We start from the raw sequence: 22,982 nt of genomic DNA, 5'->3' as shown, positions 1-22,982 counted from the left end.
ATCGAATTGAAAAATTCATAATTTAACACAGTCATTGCCGCCTTGTTGATGCCGCTTCTGCTGCTTCTCTTTGTTGATTTACTATATTTCGGCGTCGTCGCCGTCGTCATCGTCGTCTTCTTTATCATCGCAACACGAAAATTGCGCTCTTCTCTTTGCTCGCTTTTATTCGCGTCTACCTTCGAAACAGTATTGAAATGAATGGCGAGCGAATAAGCGTGCGTCGGTCGCCGGTCGCCGTCGCCGTCGCCGTTCCATGCGAGCATGCGAGCGCCGATACAGAGAGCACACTGGCGGATGTACGTGTATTGTGTGTGTGGCGGTTGCTGTTGTGTGACGTCAGTAGCAAAGCCGATCGTCTGTATATATAAAGTTGTGCGATTTTCGATGCGGTTACTCATTCCATAACGAAAGTTTCAACTGAAAACACAACCAACGAATATCGCCTTTTATTTTTCTAAACGAAACACATTTTCGTTACTTCAAAATTTTTACTTCATAAGTGCCAAGGTAAAGATAAAGCCAACTAAATCAAAAACGTGATTTACGTGAAATGAAGCAAAAACTATAAACATTGAACGCCGATTATTATCATTTTTGTTTTTGTTTTTGGCAACTAATTTCTCTCTCCATTGTTATTGTTTATTGTGTGATAATTTGGAAACGAAAAAAAAAACAGAGAGAAAAACCGGAACTAAATTTTACGTTTGGGAATAAAAGAATATACAAAACACGAAACGAACCTTTCCAAAAAGAAAAGAAATTTAAAAAGCATCAGCAGCATCAGTATTCGAACACAGAACACGAAAACAGATCTATATCGAACACAGTGTGCGCCCGAGTGAAAGAAAATTGCAGCTAAACTGATCTGATCGAAAGTTATTAAAAAGTAACGAGCCATCGAGAGCGAGAGAAAGAAAGAAAAATACACTTGAAGAGAAATCATACAATCAAAAGCAACGAAAAAAAAACAAACAAAATCACCGACAATTGTTGAATTTCTTCGTTGAATCGTGTGGCCGAATTTAAAAACCAATTCAGTGGGACAAGAAAGTTGTTGCAAATCGCGACACTTGTTCACAATTAGAAGAAAGTGAACGGTTACTTTTTGAGAATATTTGGAGAGGCGCGACATACCAAGATGGTTAAAATAATTTATTCGATTGCCGTATTGACAACACTGTTGTCAATGTGTTCCGGCTCTGCCATTCCGATGTGGGAATTCCTTGGTCGTACTGAAAAGGTAAGTGAAATAGTGCCATTTTTTTTTGCTGTTTTGTTCTTCACAGTCTGTTACTATGTTCTCTTTTTTTTCAAGTTAAGTAGTTTCACGCGTTCTCATTCCAATGATCATTAATTTTGTGTATAATTGTTAATTCATTCTTTCGTGTTCTGCCGCGATTTAAAATCGAATCGCACAATCAATGGCACTTATTATTGGCACTTTTCATGCGTACGCGCGCAAATCGTCAAGGCTATTGAAGTGATGTGTATGATTCCTGGTGTCATCTTCACCAATTCAACCACAAAACGAAACAAAATTCGAGTTAAACACGAACAACGAAACAAAACTGAAAATCACACTTCCATTTTCGTTTTATTGGCAACAATATCCAATCCGGTAAAAGATCATATACTTGAAATTGAAATGTACTCAACATTTGCATAAGACAGAGAGAAAGAGGGAAAAAAATACGTACAAATGCCAGGCAATGAGATGGCTCATCCGCTTTTTTGTTCAGCATCGGTTGAGGTTTTTTTTTTCCTTCGGCATCAGTTTACGCATTGTGCCATCGTCATTCCAGTTTGTATTTTGTGGTCAACATTTTTCGATGATTCATCGCACCACCGGAGATAGACTGGATAGTTGTTGTGTCATTTCCATAAGCCAAACAATTAAAAGGTTTTATTGAACATACAAAACACATACACATTGGTTCGAACTTGGAAATAATATGGTGATTGTTCTGTCACCGTGCGGCGATGACTTGGTACGATTGATGATGGTACATTCGAAACGCCTCATTCCATACAATAAATATAATAAATGCTAGATTTTACCCCGAAAGCCACAATAACATCAACAATAACACGTAAAATAGCACAATTATTCTAAAAAAAAATGAACAGAGAAAAAAAAATCTGAAGCATTTATTTGCCATTTGCCATGAATATAAATCGCATTTGTTTTGCATAATTACTTATTTGTTTGAAATGCTGCAAATGTTATTGTTTTGTTATTATTGTTTTGGTCGCTAGTAATTTCATTAATACATATATACGTGCAAGACACTCACAGTTAGACGCACGAAGTACGCGCATTTCGTATAGTTTTCTCTTTCGTCGCATTTTGCATTCGACCGAGAGCGAATGAATATGTGTGCGCGCCCTCGCGCTCCACATAAAAATTCTCTCATTCATGTGAAGTAATCATTTTACAATTAGACTGAGTTAGTTGAATGGTAAATAAGTCGTTTCATTTCAATTTAATTGTTTTGCTCGTGTCTCTCTGAATGCAATTGTTACACTGATTGTACAACGCAAAAAGCAACGCAACGAACAAAACAAAAAACAGAACACAAATGTTAAGCACACACACCCAGAGTGTGGTGGCGAGAGATTATGTGCTGATTTGCCGATGGATCGTATGATTTTCCGAAACCGAAATCACACATCGCACGCACTGCATCGCTAAATTGATCGAAAATGAGCAGTGCTAATCCCGGCATCAAACATGGCCGGCAAACAAACCAAACAAAGAAGATCTACTGCTTGCTACGGCAGCAGCAGCAGCAACAGCAGCCAGAGCAAAATTTTTAAACCGTTATAAACACATGATTAAAACACAATCGTTTGCTAACTGCTGCTGCTGCTGCTGCTGATTTTTTCGCATTTGCCACATAGAACCCATATGGATATACAAACAGAGAGATTTCAATTGCAGCACATTTTCAATTGGGCTCTCTGTTTATAATTTCAGCACGATAGCGATCATAGCGGCTAGATGGAAATCGAGATGTAGCGCGTATGAATAGAGTTTCTATTCAGCTCTTGATTTTTTTTTTTCGTTCGCTCGCTCGCTCGCCTGCTCTCTTTCGTTTCTTTCTTTTTGGCGGCATTCCATTTTCAATTTGCACACATGCTTCATTTAACAACTGCGGTTAGTTGAGTTGTTGCTTTTTACCTCTTCTTGCTTTTGTTGTTTGTGAAATCAATTTTCGAGTGAGCCGACGATGCGACGCAATAACGTGTGAAAATGGTGTGAAACATACCATTATCCGTTATGTTCACATTCGACCGTACTCTCGATGGTCGCATGAGCGATGATGTGGATTGATTCAAATGCGCCCTTTTTGGTTCTTCAATTCAATGTGATAACTCATCGGTTCAGAGATTAATTACACATTTGAAAAGAAAAAAAACAAAATCGTCGACGAATACAGTCGATTTTTTGTTGCTGCTCATGGGTCCGGTCTGTGCGTCTATCGAACCAGAGATCAATATACTCATATGTTTCGTATTAAAATTGGTACAATAATAAAAATAAACAGCAATATCTAGATCGATACACTCTCAGCGGTATGTGTATGGATCAAAACGACTCAGAGTCAGTTCATGTTTAAGGCCACTATCGATTTGCCTTGTACATTGACTGCTGTGACTTGAAAGCCACACGAAATGAAAGAGCAACAAAAATAATAAAAAAAAAGAAACAACAACAACAACGACAACAACACACATCAACAAAACCACCAACCAACGAAAATATGCAACGTAATATGAGAGTAAGCTTGATTCCGCTCGAATGTTAAATCTACGCGCGCCAGCATTTCTCAAGTTCGTTCTCTTATTCGGGTTTTCCTTTCTCCATCTCGATCGGTCTGTGTCTATGCATGCATCTGAATCTGGTTGAGAGTTGTGTGTCTCTCGTTTCGGTGTTTTTGTCATTGATACATTTTCTCTTCTGGGCACGACATTGCGCGGTTAAAAACGTGCGATAAAAATCCATACCCCGCCATTGAATGCCATACAGCAGCAGCAGCAGCAGCAGCAGCAGCAGAAAAAGAAGAAATGTGCAAACAACGAGATAATTGTTATGATTAAAGTCAAAATGAGATGAAATACTGCACCATTCAATGTGAACGAAGCAAGTGAATGAGCAAACGAACGAAAAAAGAAACAAAATCTGTAGGTGAAATGCTAAGTGAGAGATATAAACAAGCGAAAAGAAATAAAAAAAAATTAACGGAACCAGAAAGTCACTCACAAAATAAAGCCAATTACAATGTTACCTATGTACGCCGAAAATACAACTTGCCCGATTTCCGAATTTCATTTTATGCACTCGCTCCTCGGATTTATTGTTTAATTATTTAATTTTTACGCGTCGTTTTTATATAAATATAATTTTATTTCATTCTTTCTCACTATTGTGCCTTTCATCGGCATTGCTTTTACGGCTATTTTTCGGTATTTAAAGGAAAACATGAACTGTCTCTCGCAAATACAAAACCAACGAAAAAGCTTTTAGTCAAGCATGTGAGTGTCCGAGTGTGTGTGTGTGTTTGTGTGTACCGATGACCGACGAGGTCGATTCGCATTTCTCCTCATTGAATGATCATGTGGCATGCAACCAAATCGTCAACTAACTCGCCTCACACACGAAATGTGTCCATTTTTTTTTAACTAATCTTGCATACAATATTCAAATGGTATTGTGTACGATGGTTACAATGTGTGTGCTTTTTTTAAATATCTTCTTAGCGGTTTGGCCACTTTTTCTCTCTCACTCTCCATTTCTTGCTGCTGCTTGCCTGTTTACATTACTTGTCTACGCGTATATGTCGATTGCAGTGCAATGCAGTACCATGATTTTCACTTCATGTATATGTGATAAAAAAAATAGTAAATTGTTGGAAAAAAAAAATAAAACAAATTCAAGAAAGAAAAGAAAAAACGTCGGCGCCCATTGGGAAAAGCACAAAGACATGAGCGCAAGTGTGATAAATGCAAGCATTTTGGTAAAACGGTCGAAACAATTAAAATATGAATTGTTGCGCGCACACGAAGCACTTTTCATCAACGCTGATTTTGGCTATTGAACCAATGTGCGCACGCGCACACGCACACCGACTCGCGCACAATAACAACAAAACCAATGCAACAAAAATGTCGAAGCGAAAGCTCTAGAAACATAGACAATAGCCCAAAGAGACGTTGCTTTGGATATTAATTTTTTGTTTATTGTTCATTGTTGTTTTTTTTTCTATGCGCTTGCACATTTAACAAAAACAACGAGCCGCACAAACCAAAAAAAAAAACATCGCGATAAATCGGTGTGAATGTGAACTATGAATGTGCAGCCACAAAAACATTGAAACTGCAAACGCATTACAATTTTTGGTTCCTTCGTTTGAATTGTTTTGGATTTTTTTTCGCTGCTGTTGCTGTTCACGTTTGTGTGTGTGGTAATTCTAGCGATTTTCCATGTACGTGCTGACGCGCACGCGTCGGTGTCTATGTGAAAGCCAACAAATAATAAAAATTACTTGTTGAGTGAATTTATTTATTTTTAAAAGGTTTGCCGTTACCTTTTTTTCTTTACTTCGTTTTTAAGCTGCCGTTGAGCTGTTGCTTTTTGTTCGTTGCATTTGTTTTGCAAAACTAAATTTTTGAATTCGGTATGCGAATAATAATGTACACACTCTGGTCGCGCTACTGTGAATTATTTTTATCAATACTGAACGAATGTAATAGGTTGTTGCTTCACAAAACGTATGCATTTATAACAGTTGCTATGCTCATTTAATCACGTTGTAACCATAAAATTGAAGCATGTTTGCATTTGATCAAAAAGGATCTGTGTTTTTTTTTTGTATGTGTGTGTGTGTGTATGTTGATAAAAATCACAGAAAAAAACACACAATACTCTGAATACAAAAGTGCTGCATCGAACAGAAATTCAATGCAAAGCACAAAACCGAAAAAAAAACCATCAACGCCGTTCCGAATATCGTTAGAAAAATGAGTTGGAAGCGTCAATGGTGTATAATCGAGCGTCGGTGAATTGCACTGCCAAAACCATCATCAAAATGTCTGTGTATGCATTTGTAAAATGAATTGCAACAAATGAAGAAACAACAACCGCAAAAACAACCACGAACAAATATGTTATCGACAATTAAACAATTAATATTACATTTGCTTCTAAGTTTTTTTTTTTTGATGAGCATATGGAATTTGGCTGTAGTTTTTTTTGTCTTCATTTGCTCGGCTTTGCGCATACATTGTCGAAATGGAGTTGTTGTTTTTCGTTTGCTTCGTTTTTAATTTATTTTTTATCCAATAACGATTGCACCAATCTACCTGTTTATTCAAATTAAAGCTTCATTTTGCTTTTTGAATTGATTTTTGTGTGTGAGTTTATTTTGCACACTTTGAATATTCACCAAATTGAACGTTTGGGCAATGGCTTTTCGTTGTATTTTAACATGTGTACAAACGCTGCTGCCCGCCTGCATGCCTGCCCCAGCCTGTTTGTATGCGCGATGAATGAGTTAATTTTTCGTTGTGCGTAATTATGGTGTTTGGAGGCAGATCGACACACACTAGCTGCCAATATTGACAAATATCGCCACAAGCAGATTTTTTTGTGTTTCTTCGTGCTATTGAAGGTTTTCATTCGTTGTGAATATGAAGAAAATTTCCATATGCGTGCGCGTGCACTCACTTATTGAGCCAACAGCAATGGCAACAGCAACCGCATTGAGGGCGATTATACCGATTATTGCTAAATTACTCGATTTCTTCTTCATTTCATTGGTAATTACTCGGTTGCAATTGGCAATATAATCAAAAAATTACATTGGATGCATGATTAGCCGACGACGACGACGACTACGACTACGACTACGGGTTTCTTTCTGAATGTGTCACTCTCTCTCTCTCGCTCTGTGTGTCGCTGAAATCGATTGCGCTTTTTGATATAACGCAGATATTGCGTAGAGATACGATACGCATATTCCCGATGCCACGCGTTGTGTGTATCGTGCATGATTGCAAAGGCAGAAAATAAGGCGACACATGCCATTACATAATTTTACACCAGAGAGAGAGAGAGAGAGAGAGAGAGAGAAATTCAAACAACCGAAAAAAAGCAACGAAACAAAAACACCGTCAGTCTTTGATGAGAATGATGCGACCGCAGAGTGTGACCATATCGATAAATGCATTATTTATGCGGCAAAACATGCCCGCAAAACGGATTGCTCCATAAGCAAATTTCAAATATTTGTAATGGTACACACGATTTTAAACGTATGAATTTGGAATATGATCGATGAAGCAATCGACCGCAATCGTCAATTGTGTCAAATTGTTACACACAGGAACACATACAACATAGTGACAAACAAAACAAAACAAGAAAAAAACATATCCAACCACAAGTAAAACTAATCGATTTTCACTTTATTTTTGTTTCCTTTCTTTCTCATTGTTTTTCTTCTCTCGGTGTGTGTGTGTCGGACTTTCGCCCGGAATTCTTCCCATACACAATGCACAGATGTCACATTTATACTCGATGTTTGCAAAAGAAGTGAGCAAATATTGTAAATCGAACGGAGACCCATCGGTTACAAAATGCAAACACGATTTATTGACGTTTGGTGTTACCAAATTGGAGAAAATGAACGAATCACATTTGGATGCCATGGATCCATATCAACGTAGTGCCAACGACATAAGTAAGTATCAATTTTTTTTCTCATTTTTCGAAATAGTTTTTTGAAGATGACCTCTTTAACGTGGAATAAATATATATATATATATGGAAAATGAACACAAACACATAAATAAGCGAATCCATAAATCACATGAGCTCGAATGGTGTTCAATTCATCTTCACTTTTATTTGGTTGTCGGGGCTGGACTTTTCGTATTGATGATGACCACTTTTAATTTTCCTTCGATTTTGTTTCGATGATATGTGTTAAAGCGGCATTTAGCCACGCAAATCATGCCAATGCATGACGGATAGTTTCACTTCTTCCGATGGAATGCCTTACAGCAGTCACCTCATTTTGTTTGACACTAAACTTCATAAAAATAAATTATGATTGTGTTTTTTGCGCTGCGGTGGCGGCGGTGGTGGCGACGTTTTGTTTTCGCTTGTGGTTGTCTTCTTCTCAAAATAATGGCGCATATTGATCCGAATGCGCGTGATTGCCTGTTATGCAAATTCGAACAATTTCATCTTAAAATAGTACATAATTCAACCAGAGAAGTAAATAAATTTTTCGCAGAATTTTGAAATGAAACGTCGTTGTCGTTGTCCGACACAACAGCGAAAGCTGAAAACAGGAAAGTCAAGAGATGCATTGTTGTTCGCAATCAAGTTAAAATGTAACACATTGCCGCATTATTTCATCGTTTATTTTATTATTTTTCTCGCTTCTCGTTGTGGTTGATGAGTATTTTTGTTTACCGCTGGTTATCTAATCATCTGCTTTTAAGATGTTTTCGTTGTTTCTGTTGGATGATGATGCGAATGGGTTTGCGAAGCGTACACGCTCGAGTTGCGCGTTGGTAGCCACTGGTGCCTCCGCCGTCATCGTCTTTGTTGAGCACAAATAAAACATGGCACGTTCGATCTCACATGGTGTGTATGCAACACGTTGATCCGTTCCATGCTTAGTTGCAACATTTTGCGACGCTCTTTGTCATGATGAGCCAATATTCAGTTGGCATTTTTATTCTAGCACACGGTTTAGTTTCATCTTCGTCTTCGTTGTTCATTCAGTTACGTGCATCGTCGCGTCGGCTCCGAGACAAAATTAATCCAGCACTATTCTTCTTTGCATGTACTGTCTTTTTTGGTTTGGTTTCACGGCAAACCATTTCGAATCGGCCGACATTTATCTAACCCATGTGTTCATTGCCGATATTTTTTTTGCACTGAATTTTCATTCATTATTCTCGTGCAAGCCATTGTTTTTGGGGTTTTTTTCTCTCTCGAACGAAACTGGCGAAAAAAAAGAGCTGTACAATGTACATCGTTATTTAACCGCATTCCAAGTGTCCGAAGCGTGAAGATTCAAGAATCTTCAATTTTCTACTGTTTTCCTTCTCATTCTTCGTCGAATCGAACATGAGCAGCAAATTCGAAAGCTTCGAGAGACTTCGATGCGCGTAGCGTGCTCTCACACTCAATCTAGAAATTCAATCGTAATGCAAGCCAGCCATCAACATATCGAGAGTCTCTAATTACAAATCACAGAAACAACTAACCAACCAACCAACCAACCAACCAACCAACGAACGAACGGAAAGCACAATTTCAATTACTAATTGCGATTTTTAATGCACGATGCAATATTCTATTTTTAGAATGCGATGCCTCTTGTGTGTCAGATTAAGTAATTTTCTACAAACATTTTTATATATATACATATTTTATCCGTTCGTCTGGGCTTTGGCATTTTGTATGCTTGTCCAACCAAGTTTGCAGCCGACGATATTATCAGATCCGCTCTCATCCGATTTAATCGGTTCGCGATCGTAGCCGAGCCAGTGTTCAGTACCAATAAATAACCACAGACACACAATATCGGAATCAAATTCAATGCGCCTGTTTTCCCATGAATGTAAGCGAGCGAGCTGGGCTGCGATTTAGAATGCACACACAACACAAGCGCGACCTGCACTGGCAGATGCTGCTCATGTGTCGTCTACAATGGTCATGGCTCTGATTTATGGCAACCTATTCACTATGACATCCCATTGCAATTGTATTGGTTACGCATCCAGTTCAACGAAAATATTTCAAAATAACAACAACAACAAAAATAGCAAACTGATGACTGAATGTGCTTCGGTTGAAGGGTGTAGAATTCAACAAGAATAGCAAGGCACAAACACACAAAAAAGCGTATTTATAAACAGCAGCTTCAACACAAAATAACAATTAAATTGTAAATTAAACTCATAAATCGTGACTTAAACGCGGCCTTTGCATTTTAAAATGCAATCGAGACTTGTGTTTCTCCTTCACTCGGTCTCGCTCTCGCTCTCGCTCTCGCTCTCACTTTCGCTCCCACCGCATTCGTATGTGCAATGATTCTTGAATGCGGTTTAATCGCTAAATCGCTCATTTATCACACATTTGAACAAGTGCGCGCGATGTGAGTGCATCTGATGTTCCCTCATCTACTTCAGGCAGACTAGTTTGATTTCTATTTTTGTGTAAATATCTGAGCTTCACCCACACAAGCGCATCACCGATTTTTTATTTGTGCGATCGGTGTGCATGTAATTCTGGTTGCATTCCAATTGTGAAATTTCGAAACAATTGCAACGATGCAAAAAAAAAAAACCGAACAAACGGGAAAAAATGGGAAAATCCATAAAAAAAAGTAGAATTAAACCAAGACTAAGATACTTTATAGCCACACGGGCAAACCACTTCTTCTTTTTTCTCTCTCGCAATAAAACTTGATCATGGAAATAGATAAGTTTCAATTTTATTTCACTGCATTGAATATTATGAGAAACTGAAACTGTTTGAATTCAGACGGAAGGATACTTAGCTATTGGGAAGTAACCTTGCTTGTACGGCAGATACAATGGAAATTGAGTGTTGCAATTTTCTCGCGCTCGCGCACACATGCTCGCACCAAACAACGTCATAAAAATTACGATTTGAATGTAACAGATTTTATGACAGAGAGTAGAATAGCAACACCAACAACAACAACGACGAAAAAATAGCATTCACCTTTTACGATTTTCCTAAGTAGGTAAATTGAGCATAATCGATAACGAAAATAACACGCAATCAGACGATTCTGTATTAGCGAGATAGAGAGGGAGAGAGAGTGTGTGTGCAAAATTATCGGTATAAATTATCGGCGGGCCAAGCCCAAAGCATATAATATCACGTAAATTTGTTTGCATGTCAACATTGAACTCATTGACTTTGCTGGGTGCAATTTCTTTCTCGCTATAGCTAATTAAAAAAAAAGTTTAATTAAAATTGATTGACTTTGAATGCAATATGCTGAGCTATGACCTAAATTGAGGGTTCGCTAAAATGAAGCGTGTTCATTTTTTGACGCTATTTCGATGAAAGAGTGTTTTTACTGATTTATTTTGGATTTTAAGTCGATTCTAATGATTTCCTTCTAATAAATATTTCTTCACCTTTTTCTGCTTTTATTTTCAATTCAAAAATGGATTCTAATAATCTTTTATCTTCTCTTTTAGTCTGGGACTCGATTATGGATGGACATCCAATGATGCAAGCAAAGAAGCAACAAACAACAAAAGCTCCAATTCGTCAACCAACCGGCCTGTTCGAACGTAATCCATTGTTTGATGGTATGGACGATGAAGAAGAAAAGCCAAAACAACAAAATAAACCTGAGAAAGTTGACTATGGCATGGACATGGATATGTCATATGGAAACAATGGTTACGAAGAGCCAGCCAATCATTTGCCATTTGCAACGAACATTGATTTTCAATACGATTTACCAGCAGTAAATGCACCATCAAATTATCTAATTGGACCAATGATTGTTCGTGTTAAACCGGATGGTACACCAGTCGATGAAGACAAAACCAAACCACTTCCAATCGATGATGATCGTGAAGCGATGACAATTGGATCGGGATTTTTCCCAATGTCAAAACAACCATCAACACGCCTTGAAGCTCCAGCCGCACCGGCACCCATTGCTCAAGCATCAAGAGCACGCATCATGCCAGACTCATCCGTTTACACAAACTATCGAACGATCACAAGACGAACACCGAAAAATCAACATTAAACCAATTTTGGATGTTCGACATTTATTTAGATAATCGCACAAAATCAAACCCAACAAAGATGATAATTTTAACATGCACACAAACACACATCCAACACACATTTAGCTCAATAATAACTACTTAAACATTTAATTTTAGTAAAATAATTTATTTAATTTATATAAAAGAATATGAAAAGTCCAAAACAAAGAGAAAGAAAAAATCATGAGAAATATCCAGGAAAATCGCACGAGCTTTGGTGTTGGCCATGGATTTTTAAGAAGTCAATCATTCGAATTGGAATGTTAAGGTACGATAACAGAAAGACGCATAGAGCATTTTCGTTGTGAATCCAACTGTTCTTTCGATAAACCGTTTCCAATGATCGACTCTAAAATTCCACCGCACAATCACTTTTCTGGTCGAAATTCGGAATTTTCCATTTTGTTTTGACAACCAAAAAAAAGAACAATGAACGAACAAACGAACGAATGTTTTCATAAATGACAATGTTGCCGATTGACAATAATTTGTTATTTGGAAATCAACTCGATGAGTGGCGATCGGTCGGTGTTTTAGTTTTCGGAGGTATGAAATTGCATTCGAATAGAAAATGTCGTCCGTGTATCGCTGCGTCGACACACTTTGTAGAATTGAGCAAAAATTGTCAGTCGACCTGTTTCTTGGAGCACCAAGAATGATTTCTATTTTCTATTTACACAAACACACACACACTCAGACCCATTTCATAACTACCATCAAAATTCATTCTGTATTGTTTTTTTTTGCGAAATTCTCTTTGACAAAAAATAATTCATAATTTTCTCTCATTCATTTGTAAATAGTCAGCGCACATTTATGTATTATTTTTCTTTTCTTGTGTCTTGTAACTAGGTATTATTAGTTTTAAATATGTATTTTTTGTTTGTTTGTTTGTTAACAAAAAATGAGAATGAAAGTCAATGCGTGCGTCGCAGTCGAAACCGAATATGGAATCATTGGCAAATAGAAGTGCGTGCTTTGCATTTCTATGGCTGTGATATGTCACATTTGTACGGTGCTCGCATTCGGACGACGACAATTGACACAAATTATTATTGACAATGCAAAGAAAAAAATCGTAAACGATTTCTTTTCGCTCGATTGTGTGTGTATCTTTTGTGATATTGAAAGGTACTTTAAATGTATTCCAAATGTTTGGAAAATTGAATTATGATTTATTCCTTTTTTTAACCACACTTGGATTGTTTATTTTAAAATCGATGGGTGTGGGTGCGCTATTATTCCATACGTTTAATGACATTTATGGTCGTTTGATTTTTAGCATCTTTTGGCAATGCAAATAAAACACAAGAACATCAACATGCCATTTCGGACGGAATAACTGCGTACACGACACCACGAGCCTAAAATAGATTTTTAAGCTAGACTAATGACAGGTGTTAGATTGATCCACACAACGGGACCAAGACATCAGTTGTATTTTAAGCAGAACGATGTGATTTTTGATAGCAAATACGATTTATAGATTTTAAACAAAAAAGAGGAACAAATCGATAAAATAAACATATTTAATTTGAATTGAATAAAGAATAAAATTAAAAATTAAATATAAATCTCTGTTTGATTTTGCAATCTGTTTTCCCTCTCCCTCCAATTACCGTTTTTCTACTGACCATTCACTGGGCGGTTTGAAAATAATATCTTTCGAAAAGTTAGCCTTCAAAGAGAAAAAGATGGAAAATTCAGGAATTGAAACTCGTTGAAAAAAGGAGTCGCTTGCAGACTAGAAAATTCGATGTATTGATCAAATTTATAATGTAATCGTTACAGCTCATGCTTTTTTTAGCTTTTATTATAATTTTTCATAGTAATACCAATTTTATTCGAGAGATTTTGAAATAAAAAAAACTTTGTTGAACATCGAACAAAATGAATGTCGAACGAACGAACAAACCAAAATTTTTTTTTTTTCAAATTGTCGAACGAACGAACGTTCGAAGCCACTACTCTATGCTAAGGATGCTTTTTTGGGTGGAATATAAGAGTAAATAATTATTTGATTTTATTCAAAATTGCAAACGGCACTAAATCTGATTAAACTTTTTTTTTTGTAAATTTTCATGCTGTTCTTCTCGCGATCCGACAGCAAAAACCAAAAATACATTGATTCATATGGACACTGAATGTACAGAATGTGACAAGAGCGAAACTAGTGAAAATATTCATGAACTAACATGTAATCACAAAGTTTCTATCTTAATTGCATTGAAAAACACAACAACAACGCCTGAAAGTAGTCAAAATTGCAAGTTTCAATCATTTAAACATGTAAAGCACGGTGTTTGAATTGGAAAACTTAATGTTTCGCCGGCAGCCAATAAAATGGTCGAATAATCGATTTGATGGCACCGCCAGCGGCTTTTCAATAGAAATCATTTCATTGGCATATGATCGTAATGACGATGATAAATTGATTGTTGTAGTCCAAATACTATGATTGTCGTCGTATATTGATTTCATAGTCTTCATATTGGTGACCATCGCATCTGAAATGTATGATAAATTGCAGTCGATTTTGCATTTATTCGCTCTTTTCTTATAAGCTACAGAAAGAAAAATATTTTCGTATAATTTCTTAGTACATATTGGTGTGATTCCAGTGATTGAAGTCGAATCAAACCAGATCATTTTTTTCATCATTTTAGCATCAGATTGTATCATTTTTTATTTTCTATACAAGTCATGTTTAACATTTGATGTGGTGATTGTTTGGTTGTTGTTGTTTTTGTGCTTGGACGAATGTGAATCGCAGAAATGAGAATGTGTGAGATTTTAACGTTTTAGATCGATTACGATTGATTGACTCACGTCACATAGTGTGTAATTAAATTACAAATTAGCAATAACATCAAAAGTGTCGGTGGATAGATGTTTGAAGCGAGCGATAGGAGTTCTAAGAACGATTTTAAGCCACAATTAATGCCTAACGAGGTAGTATATAAATAGATCGTGTAAAAGTTTGTCATTGTAACAGAGGCCGGATGGAATGTCCAATTTCAATTGAAATAGCGTTTGCAATGCCGCATGATACATGGAACAAACGATGACCACTTTGGATATTTCCGGTAAGCCCAGTTTGCGCCACGGTTTGCTCGCTTTGCTTTGCGTTGATTTCGATTGTGTTCGCTTCAAGGCACGTTTCAACGAATTCCCAGAGCCTTGTTGTGGTAATGCATATTCGATTTTCTCGTAGCCCATTTTCAACTCCTTTAAATTGTCACCTGAAAGATGGTTTACAATTTTTTTTTAAATTAATTCGAGTTATTTAAATGAAATTTTTCAATTAAATTTTGCTATAGGGAAACTGGGAAAGAGATTGGAACGAGCGAGGGAGAAAAAGAAAGCAAACAAAGGACAGAGAAAACTGAAAGAATGATTGGAAGAGTGAGCAAGAATAGTTTCATAGACAAAATGTGTTTCTTACCTAGAAGCAGTTTCACTGTTTGATGACCCCATAACAAATACAGTTGTCTTTTGATCAGTGACAAATTTTCATTGAGAGGTGCATCTGGGCTGGGTGAGAAGCATCCTAATTGTTCATGCCATTGTGAGAATGTATCACCTTTCGGTCCGACTGAATGTGGAATACTTTGCAACAGCTTCATGCAAACAAACTGAAACAGCAAAATTCATTCATGATCATGAGACAAACACGCGCGTACGCATCAATTTTAATTTAAGCTAAATCTGTTCAATTGTTTACCGTGAATGTGGGAAAACCGAATTTCGTAGCCGTTTCAATAGGCTCCAAATGGAATAAGTGGATAAGATTGGCCAATAAAGCTAATGATTGTGTTCCTTTCATGCTGTTTGTTATGATTTTCATTTTTCACATATTTTGTTCTTTCGCCAGCAAATCAAGGCTTCGCTCCAGAATCGTATGCGTTTGGAATACTTTCAGTGAATCGGGAAAATTTGCGATAGGACGGCTTTGAATGAGATCGGTTTGAGTGTAATATTCGTTCGGCTGGTTCCCTTCAACAGTATTTGCTATAAAATAGTCATAGACGAAGAGGAAAAAAAAACCAGTTTGTCTAGTTGGCACCAGTTTTCGACGGGATGTCAATTATGTCATTCTCACCCGTAATGTGATAAAAAAAAATCCATTCTGAACGAGTGCACCAAGCACATTGCTGCACAGCTGTTACATTCCGGGTTAAAATACCGTCAAATTTTTCACTTTCAACAGAGCCCATGTGTTTGGCGATGTAAATGAAACCAGCTTATGCATATACAATGCCAGTGTCAAACTCTCCGAATGCGTATCTAACGAAAAGAAAGCACAAATAGAAATGTTAATGAGATTTTGGTATGATTGACACGAAGTGACGAATGGCATTAATTACCCGGCGAGAAGGAAGTGCCAATAACGTCCGAACAAAGAAAAAAAATTAAAGAACCTTAGGGATTTTCGTGCTTTTTGACAGATGTACTAAATTGAATGTTTTCTGTGTCGCCATCTGGTTGGTGATACTAATATCGTCTCGCACGGTTCTGATGAAGATTTTATTTATTGTTTATACAATTTTATACAAAATCACTTTTTCATTCATAAACTCAATTCGGAAAAAAAAAATCACAGTTATTTCGACAGTCGAGTTATTTTGCATGCAAAATGCCTAAAACATAAGAGTAAAAAAATTGTCATCATACAATTCGGTTGTATCGTTTCGGCACGACCATTTTCAAATACTTGAGTTCATTTTTACGGATCTAACGAAATATTTGAAATTTGTCGTGCCGAGGTGGTGTTGAGGCTATACAATTCGGTTGTATCGTAAATGTTTGCGTAATTTTCAGAGCGTAAAGTTTGACAGATACCATTGCTGACGTTAGGGTGTGTTCAATGTCGGTATTGAACAATGAAATGTACTATTCACGTGATTGTGAAATTATGAGTTGTGTGAAAAAATTCACTCTCTATTGAAAATGTGGGAATTAATGTCCACAAATAAACAAAAGAATGATTTGCCATTTATTATTTTGTACTAGTGTTTTTTTTTTTCAGATAATATTCGGCTTCTTTCAAAAAAAAGTTGCAACACTTGAAATTGATCGTGCCGTGTAAACTTGATGATGACAATTTTTTCACGCTTATGTTTTAGGCATTTTGCATGCAAAGTTACTCGACTGTCGAAATAACTGTGATTTTCTTTTCTGAATTGAGTTAATGAATGAAAAAGTGATTTTGTATAAAATTGTATAAACAATAAATAAAATCTTCATCAGAACCGTGCGAGAAGATATTAGTATCACCAACCAGAGATGGCGACACAGGAAACATTCAATTTAGTACATTTGTCAAAAAGCATGATTCTCCGCTATAACATACCTGATGTTCTTTCAACAATTTGAATACGTCTCCTTCCATAAATTCAAATGAAGGTGGATCCAGAACACAAATTTCACCAAAGAAATCTTCATCATTTAGTACTTGTACATCTGTGTGAGTCTTCCGATTGGCAAGAATTACGGGCAATTTTTGTCGAATGAAAATTTCTACGGCATTGATGTGTGTATCATCAACCCTTTTAAATGTCAGTGCATCTCTGAAATCACGAAGACTAAAACCAAACAAAACAAGAACGGATTTTTTTACACAAATGTTTTTCAAAGTATTTTTATTCATAAACTGACACTGAAGTACTGTTTGACCATTAATATGAGTTGTCAGTAAAACACAAATAATGTCTGAGCATTAATAATGGGTAGTCAATAAAACACAACTGATTACTCCAAAGTGTCAATAACAACTAAAGTGCATTTATTCCATTTCTTACTAACTAAACAATATTCAAATTTATGGTGCAATGACCGCTTGGTCGGCAATTTATTTGCAAAACCGGTTTTCAGTACATTTTAGTATCAAGAAAAAAATTCAGTTGTTTTCAGTACTTTCAGTAAATTCAGTAGTGGTTCTCCTCTTGCATCGGATTCGTATTCAAACCCTGTTGAAGCGATTGCAGTGCATCCACATTGGAGTAGTTCATGTTACGATTTGGTGTCCATGTTCATTGAATTCATTGAACTGTGGAAACATTAAAACGTTTCATTGGTATTTTTACGATAGGATTTCATTTGAAGAGATAGTGATTCAGAAGGATAACGCTAGCTCACCATCATTCGCAGCTGTCTTGTGCGACTGATAAGGCTTGTGCTTCTAACTCCGTTGCAACTATTTTCAACGGATTGAAACCTATTATGTCGCGGTGTTCAATATTTGCATCGCGTTGCAGCAACAATGAAAAAAAAAACGAATGAAAAAAATTAATATTGGCAAAATTTGGAGGTAATTTCTAGGGTATTTTATTTGCTTTTGTGTGGAGAATTGTCTCAACTCTTTTTTTTTCTCATTCAAAGAAGAAGAACGAAACAATATGAACTAAAGAAAAGGGAAAAACATGACAATTATGTGAAACGTTTTTCTTTGGAATCGATAATTTGTTTTTTTTTTGGTTTATGTTTGTTTCGATTTTGATTACGAATGACCAACAAAAAAGAGTAAAATGGATGGTATGAGTTAAGCGCAAATGTTTGCCAAAATGAAATTGAAATGACATACCTTCTCTTATTCTCTACTTGACTTAATGTATAAATATGGCTACTTTGTGTGTTGGAATCTGGAATCATAAATAAAAACGTGTGTTAGCTTACGTGTGTGCAGTGTGCACGTGTGTGCATGAGGAAACAAGTGAACAACAACAACACCAACAATGACGAAATCAACAAAAACCAAGAAACCAAGGAGCCAAGAATCGGAGCAAAGACAAAAACAAAATATGAAAAGAGCACAGCGACCAATTTTCTAAGAATAAAAATTTCTATCACCAACGTTCGGAAAATAAGACGCTACTTGAAAATAAGACGCTAGCACAAATAATTCACATGACAGGCCAACGACAATTACAAAACGAATGATCACAATGGACAAAAACAGGACAAGAACAAATTTTGAACTAATTAAAACTTACAACGGTGCTTAAGGGCTTGGTGGTGCATAGTTGTGCACGTACACGTTGCCGTTCACGTACACGTTGCCGTGGACAGCGGTTGTACAACCAGATAGAAATCGTCAATGAAACGGGAGCCAAACCACAATACCATTCAAACCACGTACCATTTTCGCGTTTTTTCGCGTAACTGATAAGAGATAACGACTTGATGTCTATGGTGAAGTTGTAGTACTCAAGCTGCTCTACAACTTTGCCGAAGATGCCAAGTCGTTATCTTTTATCAGTTTCGCGGAATACGCGAGAAACCGCAGAAAACCGGGAAAAAACGCGTTTTTTTTATCATTTTTCACGGAACTGATAAAAGATAACGAGATGGTGTCAAAGCAAAGTTGTAGCTCTGGTCAAGTACTATAATTTGCCACAGACCCCAAGTCGTTATCTCGTATCAGTTACGCGAAAAAATGATAAGAAAACATTCGCGTTTTTCACGGTTTTCTGCGGTTTTTCGCATATTCCGCGAAACTGATAAGAGATAACGAGATGGTGTCTATACCAAAGTGTTGTAAAGCAGCTTAAGTACTACAACTTCGCTACAAGCATCAAGTCGTTATCTCTTATCAGTTACGCGAAAAGCCGCGAAAACCGTGAAAAACGCGAATTTTTTCTTATCATTTTTTCGCGTAACTGATAAAAGATAACGACTTGGTGTCTGTAGTGAAGTTGTAGTACTTGACCAGAACTACAACTTTGCCATAGACACTATTTCGCTATATCTTATCAGTTTTGCGGAATACGCGAGAAACCGCAGAAAACCGAGAAAAACGCGATTTTTTTCTTATCATTTTTTTCGTGTAACTGATAATGGATAACGACTGGTGTCTGTACTAAAGTTGTAGTACTCGACCAGAGCTACAACTTTGCAATAGACACTATCTCGTTATCTCTTATCAGTTCCTTGAAAAATGAGAAACTATAAATTCGCGTTTTTCACGTTTTCGCGGCTTTTCGCGTAACTGATAAGAGATAACGACTTGATGTCTACGGCGAAGTTGTAGCACATAAACTAGTCTACAAAACTGCTAACAGCGTAACATGTTTTGCGGCAGGCTGTATTTTACACATACTCACACATATGTATATGTCAATCAATACAATGAGACTTAACTCCGGTTGGTTTATACACTGTTTAGTACTTTTATTCAACTTTAAAGTTCGCTGGGGGCCCTGGGTGCCCCAAGAACAATCATAGTGTTAAATATGAGAGAGTCAATTTATCGTGAAAATGTCTAAACAAGCAAATACGGTGCGGTGCATCCATATTAGGTGCATCCATATGAGAAGGATAAAAGAACACAAAAATTGAAGAAAAGAAGAAGAAAAATAAAGACGATGAACTGTACGCGCGAATATGAACGGCTTTTTAAGAGAAATCATGTGTGACGACGATGTGTATATTAGTAAAATGTAATGAAAGTTTTGTAAATGTCTACGAGATTTGTCCACACTTGATTTGGATTGTTTGGGCGTCCGAGCGGTACCGAATACGCGGTGTGTGTGTGTGTGTGTGAGAATGGCGTGTGCCCATAAGCGCCCGCGCGCAAATGCAAAAGAAACCAACAATATCTATCTATAATCGTGTGACGTGTTGCGATTGCGTACGATTGACCAGTCGTTCGCCAAACAAATGCTATTGAGAGAGATTTGACCGTCTGGCTAAAGTGTTTGTATGTATGACTGTGTGTATGGACCGATGTTGACATTGTTTAGCATGCGGAATATTGCATTTTAGTCGATTTCATGTGTAATTTGGAAAATTAATCGAAAGCATCAAAGTATCTATGGCGTCAGTAATAGCATTTATTGGCATTCGATGCAAATATAGCATTTTTGGGATTGCCACATTGTGTGCATGAAATTGGCATTTGGTCAACGCAAGAGAGATACACAAAAGTGGTCGAAACGCATCTGGTTTTTTTCTCACCTTATTCAGAGCATGGCGTTATGAACATTTGATCGATTTCCGATTGCCAAATACCATGATCTCCAATCGTCTATGAATTTTGATTGTCCGAATGCATTTTCAACTTGCTCCCTCAACGATGCCAATTAAAGCCGGTCAAAGTGGAATTGAATCACCAGAGAATGAGTCGTTGGGAAATCATAATCGAATCATATGACAATCCCACAAATAAGCGGATCAAATGATATTCGAACAATGTCATGCCCAATTTAAATTGTCAAAAGTGTGTAGTGACAATGTTAATCATATCGGCGGTATATCTTCATTTACATAAATGCGTCTAGGCAACATAGGCGTCTCCCAATTATTCCCATTTACTTCGATGATCAAATAGAAAAAGTGAAACTTTTCGTTCAATTTGAATTTACGGCAAATGCGAGTGTTGGTGTGTGTGTGTGTAAACTATAACGAAATGTTGACCAGCAACTCAAAACACAGCATTGTATTGAAAAACGAACAGAGAGAGAGAGAGAAAGAGAGAAAAAACAAAAACAACAATAACAGCATCAACTACAAAGCTATAGTTGAGCGTAGAATGCACGTCAGATAATCGGCTTTGTTTTAGTTTGACTTGATGGCTTTCTGAATTTTTGGCTGGTGTGAAGACAATTGAATACTTTGAACAGGCAAACACTGGCACACAAACGTCAACACATCAACAGTGATGGTCAAACATTTGAAGGTGGTGGTAACATCGATGCGAAATATCCTTAAACAATGAATTTTTTTAAATCGATCTGATGTTATCACAAAAATATCTCTCGGTTGCAAACACTTCCGTTTGATTCCCATGCTCATTTTTGACTCGAAAACATTTCAATATCGCATACAGTTTCAATTCCATTGGATGGAATATTTTGACATGAAAATGTGATTCCGATAATCAAATTGACTTTGAATTGGATTTATTTTGGTTTTGTAAATTAACCACAATGAATTGAGACTTATCGGCATTTGTCGTTTTGTTTTGTTTTTTTTTCGAGAAAAGTGATTAAAAGTGTAAAATATGCACACACACACACACACACACAGAGAGAGAGAGAGAGAGAGAGAGAGAGAAGTGAAGAACATGAAACTGAACATGAAATTTATTAGCTAAATTCACCGACATACAGATTAATCAACAATTAACCCATTTTCTACCAGCGTTCGATTTTTCGAACAAAGGCCATCCCTATTCATATCTCAACCTAGAGATAGGCAACAATAACAGACATATACTCAAAAAGCAAGTGTTGAATATTATTCTTAAAAATGTGTAAGTCCTCTGGGCCTATGTTCAGAAGGTACTTGGGGAAGCCCAGGGTGGATTTGGAGATAATAAAGAATACCGGACTAATGACCAATGTTCGAAAAATCGAACAAAAATTTTCCGGGGCTTTTCTGGAAAACTACAAGACGAATTTGCCATCTAACATTTTTTTTTCATTTCTTCATGTCAAAATAACTCTAAATAGGCTTATAGTTAACATTCTTAAATAAAGGATAACGGTTTTTGATTGATCAGTTTTTGAGCCTACAAAAATATGGTTTTCCGGAAAATCCATTTTCCGGAAAAACTGCAAACAAAATTTTTCCATATGACAGTTTTTTCTGGGCTTCCAGGTGAAAATTATGCTAGATAGACTATTGGTTACTAATTTCGAACCCACTTTTGCACCTTGGTAGAAAATGGGTTAATAAGCAGCAACCTTTGCATGAGGTTTTCTTCGAACGATTATTATTGCAATCGAGGTTCGTTTCGTTCGTCATGACAGTTATATTTTGCTTTGGCTGTTGTTGCCATTGCTTGGGACATTCCATGGTGTATGTGCGAGACTTGCATACAGGTACATGAATTATGGCGCACGCGAAAATGATGAAGTGAAGAGAATGATGTGAAAACTTACCATTGTTGAATCGTCGATTTCACTGAAGTTGGTTCACGATTTTTTACGCGAATTTTGGCGACTATTTATTGCTTCCCGTTTATATGTGTGCGTATGGTACGATGTGGAGTGCAATGAATATTTTCAATAGAAAAAGAACGCAATAGAAAATAATTACAAACTATGACAAAAAATATGAAACAAAAACAGCACTGAGCGATCAGAAATAATGTACTTCTGATTCTGCTTTGATTAAACCAATTCGATTTT

At 36.7% G+C, this 22,982-nt stretch overlaps 2 protein-coding genes across 2 annotated transcripts; one reads left to right on the top strand and one right to left on the bottom strand.

The window, feature by feature from the left end:
* Nucleotides 1–389: 389 nt before the first annotated feature.
* LOC129577700 (rhythmically expressed gene 5 protein) lies at nt 390–13,424 on the top strand. The gene is made up of 3 exons (XM_055465197.1): nt 390–1,243; nt 7,565–7,745; nt 11,263–13,424. Exons 1-3 carry the CDS (start codon nt 1,142–1,144, stop codon nt 11,826–11,828), a joined length of 849 nt encoding a protein of 282 aa, XP_055321172.1. The 5' UTR covers nt 390–1,141; the 3' UTR covers nt 11,829–13,424.
* On the bottom strand, nt 12,675–22,982 carry LOC129577701 (ubiquitin-protein ligase E3B-like). The gene is made up of 6 exons (XM_055465198.1): nt 22,734–22,982; nt 17,204–17,435; nt 15,953–16,137; nt 15,575–15,861; nt 15,296–15,485; nt 12,675–15,092 (listed from the first exon to the last, which is right to left on the bottom strand). Exons 4-6 carry the CDS (start codon nt 15,695–15,697, stop codon nt 14,788–14,790), a joined length of 618 nt encoding a protein of 205 aa, XP_055321173.1. The 5' UTR covers nt 15,698–15,861; nt 15,953–16,137; nt 17,204–17,435; nt 22,734–22,982; the 3' UTR covers nt 12,675–14,787.

This window comes from Sitodiplosis mosellana, unplaced genomic scaffold (genome assembly GCF_009176505.1).
Source record: "Sitodiplosis mosellana isolate CC-2019 unplaced genomic scaffold, AAFC_SMos_1.0 Smas_scaffold_6197, whole genome shotgun sequence".
NCBI lineage: Eukaryota > Metazoa > Arthropoda > Insecta > Diptera > Cecidomyiidae > Sitodiplosis > Sitodiplosis mosellana.
This window is presented reverse-complemented; position numbering and strand designations above follow the sequence as displayed.

What these genes read in the sequence shown, in the direction of transcription:
- LOC129577701 (XM_055465198.1), bottom strand. Translation starts at nt 15,697, where the DNA reads ATGAAAATCATAACAAACAGCATGAAAGGAACACAATCATTAGCTTTA. An exon ending in TCGGTTTTCCCACATTCACG is followed by an intron (nt 15,486 to 15,574) that starts GTAAACAATTGA and finishes TTGCTGTTTCAG; the next exon opens with TTTGTTTGCATGAAGCTGTT. An exon ending in AACAGTGAAACTGCTTCTAG is followed by an intron (nt 15,093 to 15,295) that starts GTAAGAAACACA and finishes ACCATCTTTCAG; the next exon opens with GTGACAATTTAAAGGAGTTG.
- LOC129577700 (XM_055465197.1), top strand. Translation starts at nt 1,142, where the DNA reads ATGGTTAAAATAATTTATTCGATTGCCGTATTGACAACACTGTTGTCA. An exon ending in TCCTTGGTCGTACTGAAAAG is followed by an intron (nt 1,244 to 7,564) that starts GTAAGTGAAATA and finishes CACAATGCACAG; the next exon opens with ATGTCACATTTATACTCGAT. An exon ending in ACGTAGTGCCAACGACATAA is followed by an intron (nt 7,746 to 11,262) that starts GTAAGTATCAAT and finishes CTTCTCTTTTAG; the next exon opens with TCTGGGACTCGATTATGGAT.